The following is a 20286-nucleotide window of genomic DNA, read 5'->3' on the forward strand; positions in this document are numbered from 1 at the left end:
GCTCAAAAGTCTAGCATTAAGATATCGTCTTTGCATCAGGCCTGAAAGAGGGCTTCTGTGCCTGAAATGTTTTGTTGGTTTGTCTTCTATATTGGGAATACTTTTGCTAATACACTAATCTCTCTATAACCTCACCTTATGCTTAGCACTAGATCATCTTATTTATCCAACTACTGATAGAAGGAAGCAGGAGGAAGAATGTGAGTGGAAAAAATTGTTTGAGAGCAAAAGTCCAAATGAGGGAGCAGAGAAGCTAGGTGAAGTGGAATAGAACCTAGAGAGGGTAGAGGAGCTCAGATGTATATATAGCCCATTAAAAAATTGCAGTAGCTCCACATGAAAACTTTGCCGTTGAGTTATAGAGAAGGTGGAGCTGGGCTTTTCTCAGAGGTGCACAGCAAAATGATGAGTATCAAAGATTACAAGTTGCAGCAACGGAATTTCTGAGTGTATACAAAGGAAAAGATTCAGTGCAAGGATGATCAAGGGGCAATGTTTGTCCAAAGAGGTTGTGGGGGTCTCTACCCTTGGAGGTTTCCTGGATTTCACTGGATTTGACTGGAGAAGGCCTTCGGCAACCTCCTCTAACTTTGAAGCTATGCCTACTCATAAAGCTGGAATGAGCAGCACCTTCTGGTCCCTCAGCAAGTCTTCCACCCTAAGTCATTATCCTATTATGTATGGCCTATTATTTGGGCAAGGCATACAGCACATCTTCTGATACTATGTCAGAATCAGACTTACCAGGAGGTGGCAGAGTGAGCAAAGAAAAGAGGCAAGGCAAGGGCATTCCAGGGAGGTGGGTGTGCAGTCCCAGGGCTGTGGGGTGCCAGCTCTTGACTCCACAACTTGCTTGGGAAAACAGGAGATGGACAGGTGGGCAGGAGCTCCCAGCTTGGAGGTTAGATACTGAGTAGATACTGGAAGGACGAGCATTGTCCCTGCAACATGAGGAGTCCCCTATGATGGCTGTGAGAGGTGATCTCCACCTTGTCTCCCGTCCTCCTGCCTTTTAAGTGTATCACTGTGGGTGTAGTCCAAAGCACAGTGCAGCCTGCCCTGGAATCTGACTATCCTCATCTCTCTGAACCAAGGTGATCAGGAACAGTGGCAGAGAAGTGGTGGTGGCCTTCAGCACAGCTAAACACCTGAAATCACTGCTTCACTCCTAGCTGGACTTGCAGGGCATGTGCCAATTCAGCTAAACCTATCTCAGCCTCATGTTCCAGCACTCAAGTGGTGTTGCAATGAGGGGCCATGGACACTGGGACTGGCTACTTGAAACTCCTTGGTCAAGCCAATTCCAGATAAACCTTCCCCCTGTGCGAATCTGTTTTCAAGTTAAAAAGGGCTTAAAAACCTGAAAGAAACCCTGATCTTGTTCAGTGTGCAGGCTCTCCTTTGTACACTTTTCCTCACCCTTCCAGCATTACCTTCTTTGTCTCACTCTTGGCCCTGTGCTGCCTCCTTACCTGAGGCTCACCACCCAGCTGAGGAAAAGCAGAGCTATCTCGAGTCTATCCTTGTGCTGCACAGAGTTGTCTGTGCAAAATCCACTGCTTTTACAGCAGAGCTGAGCTTTTCTATGGCTTGTGGATGCAGTGAGGAGGAAGAGGAGGTGAAGATGTGGAGGGGGAATGGAAGGAAATACTGAAGAGAGATAACGAAAGAAAGAGTAGTGGAGGAAATGATGCAGCTGGTATTCCCTTTGCCCCATGGGTGTCTGTGTTGGGTTGTGTTTATAGGGCTGGTCTTTCTCATTTTCAGCTATTGTGTCTAAATGTAACAGATGCTTTGCTCTCTGTGGTGGAAAATGAGACTCAGTAGAGAAGAGAATCAGAGAGAAAACAAATATTCCCCAAACTCTCCTTTGCTTCTTTGGAAAAGAAGAAGAGAAAAATCATACAGGAAATCTTTCCAGCATAGTCTCAAAAGGGATTGTGTTTGAAACAGTCCCCACCATTTCACCTTATCTTTCTCAGAGGACCTGTTCTTCATGCTGAAGGGATTATGGGTGGCTTCACCGCATAAGTTCAGAGAACTTCTTAGGAAAAGGGAGCAGGATGGAAAGTGTGGAGTGGCTGTGCCTTGCTGCAGAGGACAGTATAGTGAACCATGCTGGTGCCTCTTTTAGAGTATATTGGACACAACATCTCACAGGGCACCTGAGGTATTTTTTGTGATCCACTAGCATGACTTCTTGCTAGTTTCTTAGAACATTATTATCTCTATTTCTGAAGAGTCTTATGCCATTTCATCCTACTGTAAGTAATCGAAACCCACTGTGCTGTATATACAGAAATCTGGTTACTGTGTTTCAAAACTATCAAGTAATTAAAGAATGAATTGAAATGTCTTTTCTGTGTAGCATTACTCACAAGGAATTAAAATTGTGGATGAAATAGTTTTACTTGTACAGTTGTGTTCAGAATCTCTAGTAATTTCCATGGAAGCTCCATTATTGATGAATTATAAGTCTTCATAGGTTGTTGCTTCTGTCTTTGCTAATATACCCACACAAAGGGTTGACTCATACAGGTTTCCTAGCTAAATGTCCCCTCTACCTAGATGATACAATTTTAAAATTTAAACAACTTTTTAAAGCTACATCTGTTTATTTTAGGGAGCAAGTATGAATTTTTCAGGATCTACAGGGACAGAGGTGAGTTAATTTAAAACTCAGACAGAACATAGTAACTATTTAGTTAACAGTGATAAAACCTTTGAAAATCCTTCTCTTTTATTTTCTAGATTGTACAAGCAATCCAGAACTTAACCCGTCTCTTATACAGCATGCAGGTGACTACTCCACTACTAAATTCATAGAGTAATTAATTTGTCCTAATAATGTGCTTTTAAAGATTTGTTTTCATGTTATCCTTCTTTTAGACATTACATTATTTGATACTGGTCTCAGTACTGACTATTGCATAGGTTGTCACAGAATAGAGTTTTATTCTACATCAGGGGTATGTTTCTTTTAAGAACTGAATACAGTCCAAAAATCTAGCAGGAAAGTGAAATGATGTCACTCCACATACGGATTTCTGAAATTATAGTTCAAAAAATTGAAAAAAAATTGTATTTTGATTAGACTGTTCTCCTGGCTAGTAGTAAGCAGTAACTTTGCCAGGTAGCTCAGGTAGCAAACTCAGCCCATTTTAGATGTTTAAATCTCACTTTGTATATTCTGTAAGGCCTACTTCTTAGTATGAAGTATTTGTCTCTTTTATGCTAAGTTTGAATGTCTTAACGTACTTCTTCTTATTTAGTTGCAGTTTTATAATTCTATTTTTAAATGTTTCATTTAAGTATACTTAATTTATAGACCCTATTGACCGTAGCATATTTCATAAAAATCCTGGACACCTTGGGCTTAGAAGTTAAGTGTATTGAAGCAATGCAAAAGCAAAACAAAAATCCTGTAATTCAGGCAAAAAATTTTGAATAATTGAAAAACAAATAGGGACAGTAAAGTAAGGTTTAGGATCATGCCTTTAGTTGCTCAGACCATGAATGGGCAGTCAGGTGCCAAGAAACAAGCAGAGGATCTTGTCCTGTTTACAAATCACTGGAACTGACACAATACTGGAGGAAGAGCCAAGAAAAGTGCAGATGGCACATTGCATGAAGTTAAAAACTTTCTAGGGTGGACAGCATAGGATAGTGGATCTACGTGAATTCTCTGTGAATGTCACCTGAAATAGATTCCCATGTCAGCTCTTGAACATAGGCAGTGCAATAAGTGTCTCAGCAGATCTAGGATTTTCTTGCTTTTCTTTCTTTTTAATCCCAGATATTTGTTTTTGCATTATTGGAGAATGCCACAACTTTTAATGCAAACAATGTCACCACATTGTTATGAAGGATGGAATATAGAGCTCTCGGCTGTAAAACAGGAACATCAAACCTGAAACCACCACTATGCTGCAGGTTTATGCAGGTTTATGCTTGCACTGAGGCCTTGGTCAGGTGTGTGTAGCAGTGCAGTCCTGGTGACATGGCTGTGTTGGCAGGTGCCTGTAGGATGATGTTAAGTGGACTGTGATGTTGCAGTTAGCAAGGAGAGCCTTCAAGTCAGAGTGAGCTCTGCTGGAAACAATACAGTTTTATGTGTGTAAGTCACAGCTGTGTTAGGAATACTTGGGTGAGTATAGCATTCCCAATGCCTTATTGCCCTCTTCAACCATGAAATATCGTTTTTCCTGTGCGTCTTTACATCCTCTGACAGAACACGACCCCAGCTGTAACTGGAGTGCATATGCACAGCTGTAACATAATCATGTATATTTATATAAGTGTAAACCAGAAGCTTTGTTAATAGTGCTCAAAATAGTTGAGTTTTATTTTAGAAATACCTCTATGTAAAGGCATTATCACAAAATTTTCTCTATTTGCTTGAAGAATAACCTCCCAAAAGAGTGGAAGTGTTTTTACATAATGATTCTACGTGAAAAAAAAACAGACATGGATTTATGCTGATATTTAAACATTTGTGTCTGATTTTGTTGTGGTGCCTAGGCAGCACTGACTATCCAGGACAGCCACAAAGAGCTCCATAGGTTACTACTGCAAGAGAATGAGAAGACCAGTCGGAGCCATGGTTCTTGGCTAAACCTCATTTTGGAACAGGAGAAATATTGGAATCTGGAAAAACAAAGGGTGGAACTGGCCGACATAGACAAACTGAAGCAGCAGTTTCAGCAAGAGCAGCAGCGGTGGCTGCGTGAGTGTGAGCAGAGGCAGCGGGAGCAGGAGGAGAGGGAAAGACGGCTGGGGCAGCGGGAACAGGAGTGCAAGTGTGAGGAGGAGCTGCTGGAGCAGAGCCGACAGGGACTGGCGCTGCAGCTGCAGGAGTACCAGCAGAGTCTGGAGAGGCTCCAAGAGGGCCAGAAAATGGTGGAGAGAGAAAGAGACAATGTGAAAATGCAGAAGAAACTTGTGTGGCACTGGAAGAATGGCCAGCAAAACAGCCTGTTTTCACGCACAGGGGACTATGAGGTTTGTGCTTTCCCGTTGTAAATATATCCCTGACTGCATTCCTAGAGACTTGCCTTGATGAATAGACCAGGATGTCTGGGTTTTGTTGGTTCTTAGTATAATGACTGAGCATGTGGGAAGCTGAGATTCAGATATATCCAAGCATTTTCTTTGAATCTCATTAAGTTTAAGCAGGGAAAATGAAAAGTCCTGCCCCTGGGAAGGCACAACCCCATAGGTAGATACTGGGGATTACCAGCTGGAAATCAGCTTGACTCTCTGCAGATTCCTGAAAGGAGGTTGTAGCAAGATGGGAGTCAGCCTCTTTTCCCCACCCAGCCAAAGGACAAAAGGAAATGGCCTCAAGCTGTGACTGGGAAGGTTTGGTGTGGATGTTGGGAAGAAAGGGTGGTCAGGCACTGAAAAGGGCTGCCTAGGGAGGTGGTGGAGTCACCATCCCGGGAAGTGTTCAGAAATCGGCTGGACATGATAGTTAGTTCTATGATTTAGTTGATGTGATGGTATTGTGCTGGGTCAAAGATTGGACTTAATGATCTTGGAATCTTTTCCAGCCTTTATGATTCTATGATTATGTGAAAAGGACCTGGGAGTCCTGGTGTAGAACATGAGCAAATAATGTGCCCTTCTGCAAAGGTAGCACATAGTCTCCAGGGCTTCACTGGGCAAAGTATTGGTAGTAGGTCAAATTAAGGGATCCTTCCTCTCTGCTCTGGACACACCTGGAGTCTGGCTCCCCCAGTACCAGAAAGGCATAAAGCTGTGGGATGGAGAGGAGGTAGAGACAGAAGGATGGATGTCTGGTGAAGTGCCTGTTTTGAGAAGCAGGAACATCTGTCCAGTAAGGAAAGGCTGAGACTGTTCAGCTGGAGAAGAAATGGTTCTTATTGATGGGGACTCCTTTTAATGTATAAATATACTGAAATGGAGGTTCTAAAGGTGATGGAGCCAGGCACTTTCCATTAGCAACCAGTGACAGAAACAGAGGCAATGGGCACAAACAGAAACACAGAAGGTTTGTTTTTAAATGTCAGAAAACTCTTTTTCTTCTTGTGAGGGTGATGGAGCCCTGGCATAGGTTGCTCAGGGAAGTTGTGGACTCTCCATCATTGGAGATATTGAAAAGCCACCTAGACATGGTCTTTGGAAACTGTCTCTATGTGGCCCTGCTTCAGCGGGGTGGTTGGTCCTTGTCCTGGTTTGAAAGACAGGTGTTTGCTAAGAAAGGCAGAAGCCTCCCTTTGAACTGAAAAATGTGATCCTTCCTTCCTACAAATTATTATGATTCTGAAATTAAGGGAGCTCTCAGGCAAAGATATGGGGGTAGGAATAACAGTTCTTTACTAATACATCTAACAGGACAAACAAGAACAACAACAGCTATGAAATTACCCACAAACAGACAGTAACTCAGTCCCAGTGTTTTTTGGCTGCAGGCACCTTTTCCCTGAGCTGCAGTTCCCGGTGCTGGGGGCGGGCAGGTCCCGCAGAGCCGCAGGAGGGCTGGGGGTGATGGCAGCGCTGTCCCAGGGGGAGAGAGAGATGGAGAGAGGGCCCTCCGCTCACGGTGTGGGTCCTGGTGCTCAGCAGAGTGCTGGATGGTGGCAGGTTACAGTGAGAAGGCAGCAGGGCAGGGTTTGACAGCAGTGAGGATGGCTCCCGGTACTGGGATGGAAGAGATGGACCGAGGCGGCGATCGTCCTTCTCGTCCAAACTCCACAGGGGAAAAATGGGGTGAGGCCCAGTCTTTCACTTCCTCTTCTGGATGTTTGAATCTCGCGGGGTTTCTCTCACTCTCCCCTCCCCCTTGTCACCAGGGCCCAGTCAACAGGTATTTTAGCATGACAATGGGGAACATTCCACAGAGGGAAAAGGGAGAGAACCAACCCCCAACATTATCCACCCCGAATTTTCCCCTACCATCTTGCTAAATCAAATTAAAATCTTCAAATTATAGACATCCATACAGTTACAGATACAGGCACAGTATCATAGGTAGTTCACCCTAAAACAAGGTCTCCTTGGGGTATGCATCCGGTCTTTCCATCCCTTTGCATCACCTACCAGGTACAACCTGGCCCTTGAGCAAAAACCACCCCCCGAATTGGATTGTCTTTGCTGGAGGCAGAGTTCACCCAAACAGTTTTTCCTAGCATACCTCTCATATGCACCACTGGAACCTTGTCCCCATCTGGTGTTCTCAAGGGCTCAGACTGGGCAGGGCCTGCTCGATTAGTGGAACCTCGGGTGTTCACTAACCATGTGGCCTTTGGTAGATTAATCTCCCAGTTTTTGAAAGTCCCCCCACCAGTACCTTCAAGGTGGTTTTAAGCAGCCCATTGCACCGTTCCACTTTCCCAGCCACTGGTGCATGATAAGGAATGTGGTACACCCACTCGATGCCGTGTTCTCTGGCCCAGGTTTTTATAAGGCTGTTCTTGAAATGAGTCCCATTGTCTGACTCAATTCTCTCAGGGGTACCATGTCTCCAAAGGACTTGTTTTTCCAGGCCCAGGATGGTGTTGCGGGCAGTGGCGTGAGGCACAGGGTAGGTCTCCAACCATCCAGTGGTGGCTTCCACCATGGTCAGCACGTAGCGCTTGCCTTGGCGTGTCTGAGGCAGTGTGATGTAGTCAATCTGCCAGGCCTCCCCATACTTATATTTGGACCACCGCCCCCCATACCAGAGGGGCTTCACTCGCTTGGCTTGCTTGATGGCAGCACACATCTCACAGTCATGGATAACGTGGGAAATACTGTCCATGGTGAGATCCACCCCTTGGTCTCGTGCCCACTTATAGGTAGCATCTCTGCCTTGGTGACCTGAGGCATCGTGGGCCCATCAAGCCAGAAACAACTCTCCCTTGTGTTGCCAGTCTAAGTCTATCTGTGACACCTCTATCCTTGCAGCCTGATCTACTTGCTCATTGTGTTGGTGCTCCTCATTAGCCCGACTCTTGGGGACATGGGCATCTACATGATGGACCTTTACGGTTAGCTTCTCTACGTGACTGGCAATGTCTTTCCACTCATCAGCAGCCCAGATTGGTCTTCCCTTACATTGCCAGTTAGTCTTTTTCCATCTTTCCAGCCAACCCCACAGAGCATTGGCTACCATCCATGAATCACTGTAAAGGTAAATCTTTGGCCACTTCTCTCTTTCAGCAATGTCCAGGGCCAGCTGAATGGCTTTGATTTCAGCAAGTTGACTTGATCCACCTTCTCCTTCGGTAGCTTGTGCAACCTGTCGTGTGGGGCTCCATATGGCTGCTTTCCACTTCCGGTTCATCCCCACGATGCTACAGGAACCGTCAGTGAAAAGAGCATAGCGAGTTTCATCTGCTGGCAGTTGGTTGTATGGCGGGGCTTCATCAGCCCGGGTCACGTGTTCCTGCTCCTCTTCATTGGCAAGACCAAAATTTTCACCTTCTGGCCAGTTTGTAATTATTTCCAAAATCCCAGGGTGATTTGGGTTTCTGATATGGGCACGCTGTGTGATGAGTATGATCCACTTGCTCCATGTGGCATCGGTAGCATGGTGGGTAGAGGGGACCTTCCCTTTAAACAGCCACCCCAGCACTGGTACTTGGGGTGCCAGGAGGAGCTGTGCTTCTGTGCCAGTCACCTCTGAGGCAGCTTGAACTCCTTCATAAGCAGCCAAGATCTCCTTCTCTGTTGAGGTGTAGTTGGCTTCAGACCCTCTGTAACTTCGGCTCCAGAATCCCAGAGGTCGGCCTCGGGTCTCACCAGGTACCTTCTGCCAATGGCTCCAGGACAAGCCCTTGTTCCCAGCTGCAGAGTAGAGCACATTCTTCACCTCTGGTCCCGTCCTGACTGGGCCGAGGGCTACCACATGAGCGATCTCCTACTTGATCTGGGCAAAGGCTTGCTGCTGCTCAGGGCCCCAGTGGAAATCGTTCTTCTTCCGGGTGACCAGGTAGAGAGGGCTGACGATCTGGCTGTACTCAGGAATGTGCATTCTCCAAAAGCCTATGGCACCTAGGAAAACTTGTGTTTCCTTCTTGTTGGTTGGTGGAGACATCACAGTGATCTTATTGATGACCTCAGTGGGGATTTGGCACCTCCCATCTTGCCACTTTGCTCCCAGGAACTGGATCTCTCGGGCAGGACCTTTGACTTTGCTCCCCTTGATGGCGAAACCGGCTCCCAGCAGAATCTGGATGATCTTCTCTCCTTTCTCAAATACTTCCATTGCCGTGTTCCCCCACACAATGATGTCATCAATGTATTGCAGATGTTCTGGAGCTTCACCCTTTTCCAGTGCAGCCTGGATCAGTCCATGGCAGACGGTGGGGCTGTGTTTCCACCCCTGGGGCAGTCGGTTCCAGGTGTACTGCACGCCCCTCCAGGTGAAAGCAAACTGAGGCCTGCACTCTGCTGCCAGAGGAATGGAGAAAAATGCATTGGCAATGTCAATGGTGGCGTACCACTTTGCTGCCTTGGACTCCAGCTCGTACTGGAGTTCCAGCATGTCCGGCACGGCAGCGCTCAGCGGTGGAGTCACTTCATTCAATGCACGATAGTCCACAGTCAATCTCCATTCTCCGTCAGACTTGCGCACAGGCCAGATGGGGCTGTTGAAGGGTGAGTGGGTTTTGCTGACCACCCCTTGGCCCTCCAGCTCACGGATCATCTTGTGGATGGGGATCACGGCATCTCGATTTGTCCTGTACTGCCTGTGGTGCACTGTCGAGGTGGCAATTGGCACTTGCTGCTCCTTCACCTGCAGGAGTCCCACTGCAGATGAGCTCTCTGACAGTCCAAGCAAGGTGTTCAATTGCTTAATGTTTTCTGCCTCTACAGCAGCTATTCCAAAAGCCCACCTGAGTCCCTTTGGGTCTTTGTAATAGCCATTCCTCAGGAAGTCTATTCCTAGAATACACGGTGCCTCTGGGCCAGTCACAATTGGATGTTTCTGCCACTCCTTCCCAATCAGGCTCACCTCAGCCTCCAGCAAAGTCAATTCCTGTGATCCCCCCGTCACCCCAGCAATAGAAACAGGCTCCTCCCCCACATGTTCTGATGGTATTAGGGTGACCTGTGAACCAGTGTCAACTAATGCCCTATGTTTTTGTGACTCTGATGTGCCAGGCCATCGGATCCACATGGTCCAAAAGACCCGGTTTTCCCATGCCTCTCCCTGGCTAGAGGCAGGTCCCCTCTAGCACTGGTTATTATTTCCTTCCTGGGCATACATATTGGAGGTTCCCTCAAGGGGATCTGACAAATCATCCTCTCTTTTGTAACACCCTGCATCTTGGTTATGGGAAGTTGAGGCTAACTTCACTTTAGTGGAGCTCCCTTGGTTAGTGTTTCCCTCCCTGAGTTGACGCACCCGTGCTGCCAGGGCAGAAGTGGGTTTCCCATCCCACCTTCTCATGTCTTCCCCATGGTCACGCAGAAAGAACCACAGGTCAGCTCGTGGGGTGTACCCTCACTCCCTAGCTGGGGGACGTTGGGCTCTAAGTCTGGCATCTGTGACTTGCACTGGTGCTGCATTGACCTTCCTCATCTCCTCCCTCACCCCTCTTATCTCCTCCTTGAACTCCTCTCTGAGTTCCCTAAGCACGGCAGAGACCTGAGCCTGCATTGGGCCATTCATTATACTCTCAAAATTTCTGAGCCTATTGGCAACAGAACCCACTGTCTCGTGGTTGGTGTCAGCATTAATGGCTGCAATGAATGTGGTGTATTGAGATGGCTCCAGGTGTGCCAGATTCCACAACATCTGCCCTGTGCACCTGACCTTGTCGGGGTCATTGTCATGTTGTCCACCCCTCCCAAAGAGTATCTCCAGTACTGTCACTTCTCTCAGCTGTTGGATCCCCTCCTCAGCGGTGTTCCAGCGCATTCTATGGTGGTGCTCCTGCATTCTCTCTCTATGGACAAACCTCTCTCTTACACTCATTAAAAGCCGCTCCCAGAGGGAAAGGGGGCCTGGTGCCCTTACGAATATGTGATCCACACCTGAGTCCTGGGTCAGGGGTCCCAAATTCCTTGCCTCAGTACCATCCAGCTGCACACCTGTACCCATAAGGTCCCAGACCCGCAGTAACCACGTTGTAAAAGCCTCATGGCCCCTTCGCACAACATCTTTACGAAGATTACGGAGACTCTCGTATGACAAGGACTCTGTGACGATCTCAATCTCTGGCTCCCCTGCTGGTTGTGAGGGCCCTGCTTTCTGGTCCTTATTATCCAGGTGCTTTGTTTTCACCTTAGACTTTCTAGTTTCCACGGGGGCAACTGCTGCTGGCTGTGAGTGCCCTTGCAGTTCAGCTGGAGCCTGGAGAGATGTAACATTTGTGGGTTCCACTGCTGCACCATCAGGTTCTCCCTCTTTAAGGCAGAGGGAGAGTTTCTCAAGAGCTGGGGAAAGGTACTCCTTCAGCATCTGGCCCATCTCCTTCACTAGAAACCTCACCCATTCTGGATGGTTCCTTTCTGAGGTGGGCTCTGGGACAGAGTCAGGCTCAGGGGCAACATCCTTAACCTCTGGGGCAGGGTCAGGCTCTGGGGCAGAATCCTTAGTCTCTGGGGCAGGGGCAGAATCCTTAGTCTCTGGGGCAGGGGCAGAATCCTTAGTCTCTGGGGCAGAATCCTTAGTCTCTGGGGCAGGGCCAGGCTCTGGTGCAGAATCCCTACTTCTTGGGGGACATATCAGGGTTGTCATCCAAGTCAATCTCCCCTCATCTCGGAATGTTAAATAGAACAGGTTTACAAGGCCTATTAGCAATGTCAGCCACTGTATGATATCATTACCACTTAGAAGAGATTTGAATCCTTCAAAAACTGGTGTAGCAGGCCCAAAAAAATGTGTAAGGGGTTGGGACAAAATTTTTCCTGGTGTCATATCCTCATAGTATGTACCATTATTAAAGTAACCCCAAAAACATACAGTTAGAGTGTGATAGCCCTGAATCCATGTACCCACCTTCCAGAGGAAGTTAAAAATCCATTAATTTCTCATGTTATCAACCCACAAAAGGAACTGGATAATAGTTACAGTAGCCTGAGTTATAGGACCCACGTTCAAGTAAGGGATTGCAAATGGGAGAGATAAAGCTGTGGCCACATGGAGCCCAAACCACGGTAAGCTGGACAACATGATGCCACCTAACACAAAACTGAGGTAACTCAAGAACTGTTATTCCTTTTTCACCCTTTTCTCTCAATGCCCTCGGGCCCCACGTTGGGTGGCCAAAATCTCTCCTGGTTTGAAAGACAGGTGTTTGCTAAGGAAAGCAGAAGCTTCTCTTTGGACTGAAAAATGTGATCCTTCCTTCCTACAGATTGTTATGATTTTGAAATTAAGGGAGCTCTCAGGCAAAGATATGGGGGTAGGAATAACAGTTCTTTACTAGTATATCTAACAAGACAAACAAGAACAACAACAGCTATGAAATTACCCACAAACAGAACAGTAACTCAGTCCCAGTGTTTTTTGGCTGCAGGCACCTTTTCCCTGAGCTGCAGTTCCCGGTGCTGGGGGCGGGCGGGTCCCGCAGAGCCGCAGGAGGGCTGGGGGTGATGGCAGCGCTGTCCCAGGGGGAGAGAGAGATGGAGAGAGAGCCCTCCGCTCACGGTGTGGGTCCTGGTGCTCAGCAGAGTGCTGGATGGTGGCAGGTTACAGTGAGAAGGCAGCAGGGCAGGGTCTGACAGCAGTGAGGATGGCTCCTGGCGCTGGGATGGCAGGGATGGGGCTGAGGCACCGATCGTCCTTCTCGTCCGAACTCCGCGGGGGAAATGGGCTGAGCCAGAGCCTTCTGTCTGCTCTTCTGGATGTTTGGATATCGAGGGGTTTCCCTCTTCTCTCTCCTCCCCCTTGCCACCAGGGCCCAGTCAACAGGTATCTTAGCATGACAATGGGGAAAATTCCACAGAGGGAAAAGGGAAAGAACCAACCCCCAACAGTCCTCTACAACCTCAACCATTTTGTGATTTTAAGCTGGATGCCCTACAAAACCCAAACTTCTGCAGACATTTATTAAATTGAGAAGCCAGAAATTACAAATATGAGCATCTGTGACTTATTCTGCTATTCTACTGTGTTTGTAAGATACATTGTATCTCTGCATCTTGTAGGAAAATTAAATTATTGTAATGCTTAAGCATATAAAGCATTTTATGAAGTTTTTGGTTCTGTTTTTTTTTTCCTGGGCCACTATCTCCAGGGAGGAAGAGGAGTAACAGGAACTAACAAACAACAGACTCTTGTGAACCCCACATATCAGGCCCTGCTGCCCCATTCCCTGTAACAACCAGCTCCCTAGGGGGAGAGTTTTGTGTTTGGCTCCATCCCTGATAGTGTAAATCCTTGGAGATGCTTATTATTTGGAGGTGCAACTTTAAGTAGTACTGAAGCTGCTTAAGTGTTTAATACTAAAAATGATTAAGCTTTTGTTAAGGATGAAGGATGCAATCTGGGTCTGAACTCAGCTGTCTGGGTGCTCACCTACCAGGTAGGTCTTCATCTCTAATACCTGCATGAGGGGTGTGGTCTTGATTTCCATAACTGTTCTCTAAAGCACCTGAAAACTGAAACATTTTGTCTGACTCTTTCACATATGAAAAGCTCACTGACCCAAACAGCTTTTTTTCCCCCTCAGGTTCTTGTTTTCACAAGAAAATCTGTAGAGCCTTTCTTCAAGCCATCACCTCCACAGTTTTTCAGCTGGCAACTCACCCATAACAGGCAGAGACCATTTGGCATCTAAGATTGTGCCTGCATGAGGGGGTAAAGGATTGGCCTCTGACCTCCCCCTTTTCATCTGGCTTTTGTGAGCACCGTGTGAACCATATATGCTTGCTAGCCCAAATGAAGATACTTTCTACTAGCATAGCATGTGCTGCGGTTTTGACTTGCTTGGCAATGCTTAAGAAGCACTGATAAAACCAAATTAAGTGCTTAAGAACCAATGATAAAACCGAAGCTGAAGTTGCCCATCAGCTTTGATGGATGTGACTTCTGAAATCTTTTGAGGAGGTGAAGCTGAAGGATAATAGTCTGGTAGAAGGATATAGGATTGCACAGGGAGGCAAAATAATTAAATGCTGAGTGCCAGAGAGTAGTAGTTTTCGTAATCTAATATTTCACTTGTAAGGCTACTTGTATTTTTTTCCAGTAGACTACATGGCTCTGAATCCATCAAGACCTTAAGATTGTCTTTCTCCCGTGTTTCCACTACCATACTCCTTGCAGCAGTGGAACAATTTGAGTGATTTTCAGTCAGCTGGTATCCCAAGCCCAGTGTTTTTGTATTACACTCAACCTAGATTCATGTGACCAAACAAAAATGCTCTAATATTCCCGCTTTTTGTGTGTGTGTGTGTGTGTGTGTGTGTACGTGTGAGATTGGCCTTAATAAACACCTGCAGACAAAGAGTCTGCAAGAGTTGCATTTTCCATTTTCCACCCTTGGGAGCCATGGCCTGCTTGCTAAAGCTGTTTGCCATCCCCAGTTTGACTGCCACAGCCCTGTTCTCTGTGATTGCCTGTCTATGTGAGGTACAGTGTTATTTTTGGATTGTAGACTACACAGATTTATATATGGGAAGTAGTACCTTGTTGAATCATGAGGCAAAATATTAATTCTCTGGAAGTAGTCAGCAGAGCTCAATGCATCCCAGATAGTGGTCCATTTTTATCTGTTACTTTTCAGTTATTACTTCTTTTTAGGTGAGCTAAGACCAGATCTGCTAGGTTATTGCTGTTTATTCCTGAATGCATATCAAATTTAATGTGTTTTGAGGTTAGCTTCTGGCAGATTAGATGACTGCTATGAACCCCCATTCTGTCTGGCAGTTAATTTTCTGCACACTGTTATAAGGATTCTTCTGGATGATGCTCATAGTCATACACTTTAGTTTTACATAGTGAGAAGCAGGACATTGGATTCCATGATTCTTATGCGTCCCTTCCAACTTGACATTCTCTGTGATTCTCTGGTTCTCTTACTTGACAAAGGTAAAAATACAATTCTCTATTTTGTTTTTTGTTGTCTTTTTTTCTTCTTCTGCAAATAATGGGACATAATCAATTGGACAACTTACATGGTGAAAATGCATTATACTTCAATGAAGCTGTAGTGTGTATGTCTCTAAGCAGAATTAATAGATCAGATTCTTCTCTTATTTATGAGGATGGTGTGTATGGAATGTATATATCAGGTTCTGATGTAGCAGGGACTAATGAAAATCAGGTGGACATCAAAATGGACACTTCTTGTCAGCCAGCATTAACTAGTGCACTGTGGAAATCTATTAGTCCTTACCAGCAGATGTCTTTTTTCCTGCAAAAGCAACAAGGATTCCTTTAATAATGGTAAAAAATGCTTTATTCAATTAAGAAGTAGTACAGGCAGTTAGCCCCCATTCTGGCTGAACAGTCCTAGGAACAAAGACAGCTTGGTAGTGGTGGAAGCAAGAGATTCTGATAAAAGAGTTGCATGCTTTTTTGCAAGATTTTAGATCATAGGTGAGAAAATAAGCAGAACTGTATAAAATTACTGAAAAGCCCCACAAAACTTCTTTTTTTCTGCATAATAGTACTCAGAATGTGTTTTTCTCTTAGTCTTTTCCCAATGCTTTTTGACCTTCTTTTTTGAGAGCAGAAATCACTCTTTTTCAAGTGCATTTTATTGACTGAATGAGAATATGTGTGCATTACTTTATGATTTCTGGTTAGAACAGCTTTTCATTTAACGCCTTAGAATGATAATCAGTGTTCAAAAACCCGTTTCTTTCTTCATTGAGGAATGAAAATATCTTGAGAGATCTGTAGATAGACAATTGTATCACTTCTAAGCAATAATATAAACTTTGAAATAGGTTACATTACTAGCTCTTACTGCATTAACTTTCTTTACTCTTGCACTTAACTAGTAGTCCCAAAGATACGTAGGCTGCATGCAGTTACTGATGGTGGCTACCAAAATGAGTGGAAGAGGCTGCCTATCTGAGCACTGAATGCACTGAAAATTCCTCAAAGGTCTTAAAAACTTATGACAAACTCTGAATTGTCTGGGGTGTATGTCTCATTTTGCACAATATTAGTTTTGATCTAACTTCTTTCATTAGTGAGTTGTAAAGCAGGATGTAAAAACACAACAACTAAAAGTCTTGGGGGCCAACTGTGCACTTTTGGCAAAACAGATCAAAGAATCTGGTGGGGTTTTCTGAACAGTTGTAATTTCAGGAGACATGGCATGTCAACACTGCAGCAATGCTTGAGCTCCCATTTTTCTACAGTTGGCAGTGCTGAATAACTTCTCTTCTCACACCAGCTTCATGCAGGTCAGGTACATCAAAGACCAGTGGGCATGAGAATTAGGATTTGAAAACATACACAGGTACAATGGTTAATTGTCTTACATGTGTGATTAAGGAACCAGTATAGCTTTACTAGTCATTAGTATGTGGATTGCCAAAATAGCATGTTATCAAAGGTAGGGCAGGCTAGTCACATCACCACAATTAGCAAACCACGCTGAATACTAAAAGAGATTAATATTTCTAAAAGTGCCTAAATAAGTAGCCTGGTGAAACTTATTCTAGTTTGACTGTGGCTGTCATTTTAGTTATAGGTTAGCTAAGCTAATGCAAATTTGAAGAGGAACACATATGTGGGTTTAAACATATCAAAAGCAGCTTAGCTTGCACTGGCAAACATAGATAGAAGCTAACCAGGATACTTTCATTTAAGCCCACATGAGAGCATCTTTTTAAATTAAACTGGCTTGTACTAGTTTAATTGCACTGATTCTAAGATAAGCTGTGGAGCTTGTGTGTCTCAAGACACAACAGACCAGCTTTGTGTTCAGCTGTTTTAAACTCATACTGTATAGACATCCTTATCTTGCCCTGGTAACAGGGCACCAGGGCAGTCCCAGCACTCTTGGGGATAAGCTCTGGCTAAAGAGCCTGCCCAAGAGGCCAGTGTAAGTCTCTCTGTGTTGGCAACATGTGCAGTTACTGCCTGGGTGGTGCCACAAGACACCTTATGCAAAGGTGGGAAGCAAATCCTTGCAGCATCGTGATGGTTCAGATGATGCTGTGAAGCCTACCACTGCATTGCTGGAGCAGGGCAGGGCTGGAAGCCTCCCCCCAGAGAGACATGACATATTCCATGGTTGCATTTCTGATTCAGAAGGTGACAAGAATTGTATGCTCTGATCATGCAGTGCATGAGTCTGCGTGATTCAGACTTGCTTCTGTCTTGCATCTGTCACTGTACAGGGAGGGACTGGGGAATGAAAAGAGTTCTGAACTTCCCCAAGGGACTCTGCACATGGAAATTATGCAAATCTCTTGTTCCTAAGTGATGTCAATCAAATCGAACAATGCAAACATTTCATACTAGGAAACTGATTTTCTTTTTATTGAGTATTTTTGTCATGTTTTCTTCGCCAGAGAATTTTGCAGAGTTTTAGAAAATCTCCAACCTTGTGCCTCCACTTTCTGACACCTCTGCAGGATACAGTCCAGTCACCTTGAAGGAAAACTTAAATGCAATGAGGGAAAGAACTTAAAAGTTAGTTGAAATCTTCAGTATTTTCATGTGGATGAATATTTCGTGGCATTCTGATGCATTTTCCAACTAGCTTTTTGTATAAAGTCTCATAATCATATTTCAAAAAATATCCTTAAATAATTAGTTAACATAGAACTAAGAAACAAATACTGAGTATGGTTTACTGCTTATAGCCATGTACCACATACATACAGGGCGAGACCTAACATATAGTCGAAGTTCTGTGTGTATACAAAAGGAATTTCTTGGGTTTGATTAACTTTCCCAGAATTATTAGGCATTTTGTAAAAAGCCTGCTCTACCAAAAAAAACCCCCTTAAATTATTTAAAGAGTAGCACCATCTAAGGTAATTTCCAAGGAGTTAATCACACTGTATTGTACCATATATTAAGAATTATTCAATTAAGCTTTGTAAATATACAGAAATGAAAAGGGCTACATTACTCCAGTGCATAATTTTCCATTCATATTTCCTAAGGTAAGACATAGATCACATCACATAGCTAACATCATGATTATATATCATTGTTTTATGTGTATGGGAGGGAACTTTAGTGAAGACCTTCAGGCAAGTTCCCACAAAACTGAAACTGGCATAAGTAACCTCAGTAGAAAAGGTGTGTCAGTCAACAGGAGGAAAATATGATTGAAAGAAAAATGTGTTAATGCTTTACAGTAATGGTGATGAAATTACCTACATGAAAGAAGCAAGTACTTTGGCTAATTAGGAAGGAGGGGAAGTATAGGTTTTGTGTCAGGCTAGACTGAGAATTGAATAAATTAGTCTTGCATTTAATTGACATGTCAGGTTCACAAGTCAAAGTAATGCCTAAGGATTTACCTATGGATTCACCTCTTTGATTTCAGAAATCAATGCAATTTAAATTCTTTTTAAGCTTTGAAGCAAACAGCATTGTTTGCTGCTGCTGCTACCTTAACCACATTTATTCAGACGTATCCATAAAAATAGAATTGAAAAGTGATAGATCTGGAAAACCACTGAAACTTGAATGTGGGAAAATTTTACCTCAGACATTTAGTATGAAGGATCTATACATGTGATGCAGTGAAAAACAGTTTAAATCTTTGGGGGGAGCATAGAAAAGCCTGTTCATAAACAGCCAGATGCAAACCCAAGGAACAAAAATAGGGCTCTATATAAATCTTTTTATGAAGGACAGAAGTTTGTACATATATGCATATAAGCAAATTAGTTTGATTTTGGAAAAAAAATTTAGAGTGGCTTTCATCAAAGTAAGTGGTTTCTAGAGATGTAGAATATTTAATTTGCAACAGACAAACCAAAAATTCCAGAAACAATGTGCAACATCCTGTAATTCCTTATAGTTTATATGAAATACCCTTCCTATTCCTTAAGGTGGATTACGCTAATTATAATTACTTTGTTGAACCTGTTCTTAAAACTGTATATCAGATTAATTTCCTTTGGTTTCCCTTTGTTAATTTAGATGGCATTTAGAACAGTGCATTTTTTGTCTAATGTAGGGTTAACTTTCCTCACAGCTGCTAGTTTGGGGCAGTGTTTTGTATTTGTGCTGAACACAGGGTTGGTAATACAGAGATGTTTTTGTTATTGCTGAGCAGGGCTTGCACAGAGACAAAGTCTGTTCTGCTTTTGGTACTGCCACACTGGTGAGGGGACTGGGGGTGCTTGGGAGGAGAGAGAGCCAGGACAGGTGACCCAAACTGACCAAAGGGATATTCCAGACCATGTGGCACCAAACTCAGTGTATAAAGTGGGGGAAAGAAGCAGGAAAGAGGGGGACATTTGTGGAGATGTCATTTGTCTTCCCAAGTAACCAAGTCAGCTGGGGATGGTGGGGCCTGGCTCTCCTGGAGCTGGCTGAACACCTGCCTGCCCATGGGAAGCACTGAATTAATTCCTTGGGTTGTTTTGCTTGTGTTCACAGCCTTCGCTGATCCCCTTCTGATCCCCTTCTGATTTTCTCCCCAGTCTTTTCAGTAGGTGAGTGAGCAAGGGGCTGTATGGGGCTTGGTTTTTGGCTGGAGTTAAACCACCACTAAGGCCACCTTAACTAACATAAGTTGTGGCCTAATGAAATTGCATAAAACTACCTGCTCTATGTTTGCATCAGGGAGGTTGAGAACAGTAGTCCTGGCTCTTTTCTCGTAATTGTGCTAAGGTGAACTTGTTGCAGTCAGGAGAGATATACAATGTAAAACTGATGCAAATGTGATAAAAAGCAGGTGAAAAATGCTTTGCACTATGGTGTTAAAAAGCCACCTCAACTGGTTCAGTCTGTTTGTCTATGCTTCCGTCTCAAGACTGGATTTTGGCAAGGATCACATCTCAGTAACTCAGAGCCTTATTCAGATAGCAGAGCTACTGCTGCCAGTGCTGGAGGTGGGATCCCATGTCGAAGATTTGTTGAGTAAGATTGCTTTCATCACTTGGAACCTGGTAAATAATGATTAGCAACACCCCCAAAAAAGTCACCACATTTCCACATATGTGATCACTGTGAGTTGATTTTCATATTATTGTTGCTGAAAGAACTCCTTCTGACTACATGTGATTTTTCTGAGCTGGAATGTAAGTGTGTCCTATAGATCACACACTTTATAACAGCATCCTTTGGAGTCAGTGACAGGCCACTCTCTTACCACCTGCTGAATTGCATATGAAGATATGTTTCAACCTATTATTTTGGTATGTCTAATAATATTTCTAATAGTGCCATTTTTTTCACTG

At 44.4% G+C, this 20286-nt stretch overlaps 1 protein-coding gene across 1 annotated transcript in view; it reads left to right on the forward strand.

The window, feature by feature from the left end:
• Window positions 1–20286, forward strand: part of ARHGEF28 (Rho guanine nucleotide exchange factor 28) — a 105818-nt gene that overhangs the window by 73612 nt on the left and 11920 nt on the right. The window contains 5 exon segments of the mRNA XM_062513955.1: window positions 2624–2662; window positions 2752–2799; window positions 4522–4999; window positions 15040–15305; window positions 15307–15343. Of these exon segments, the coding sequence (XP_062369939.1) occupies window positions 2624–2662; window positions 2752–2799; window positions 4522–4999; window positions 15040–15305; window positions 15307–15343 (868 nt within the window).

Source organism: Cinclus cinclus, chromosome Z (genome assembly GCF_963662255.1).
Source record: "Cinclus cinclus chromosome Z, bCinCin1.1, whole genome shotgun sequence".
Classification (NCBI taxonomy): Eukaryota; Metazoa; Chordata; class Aves; order Passeriformes; family Cinclidae; genus Cinclus; species Cinclus cinclus.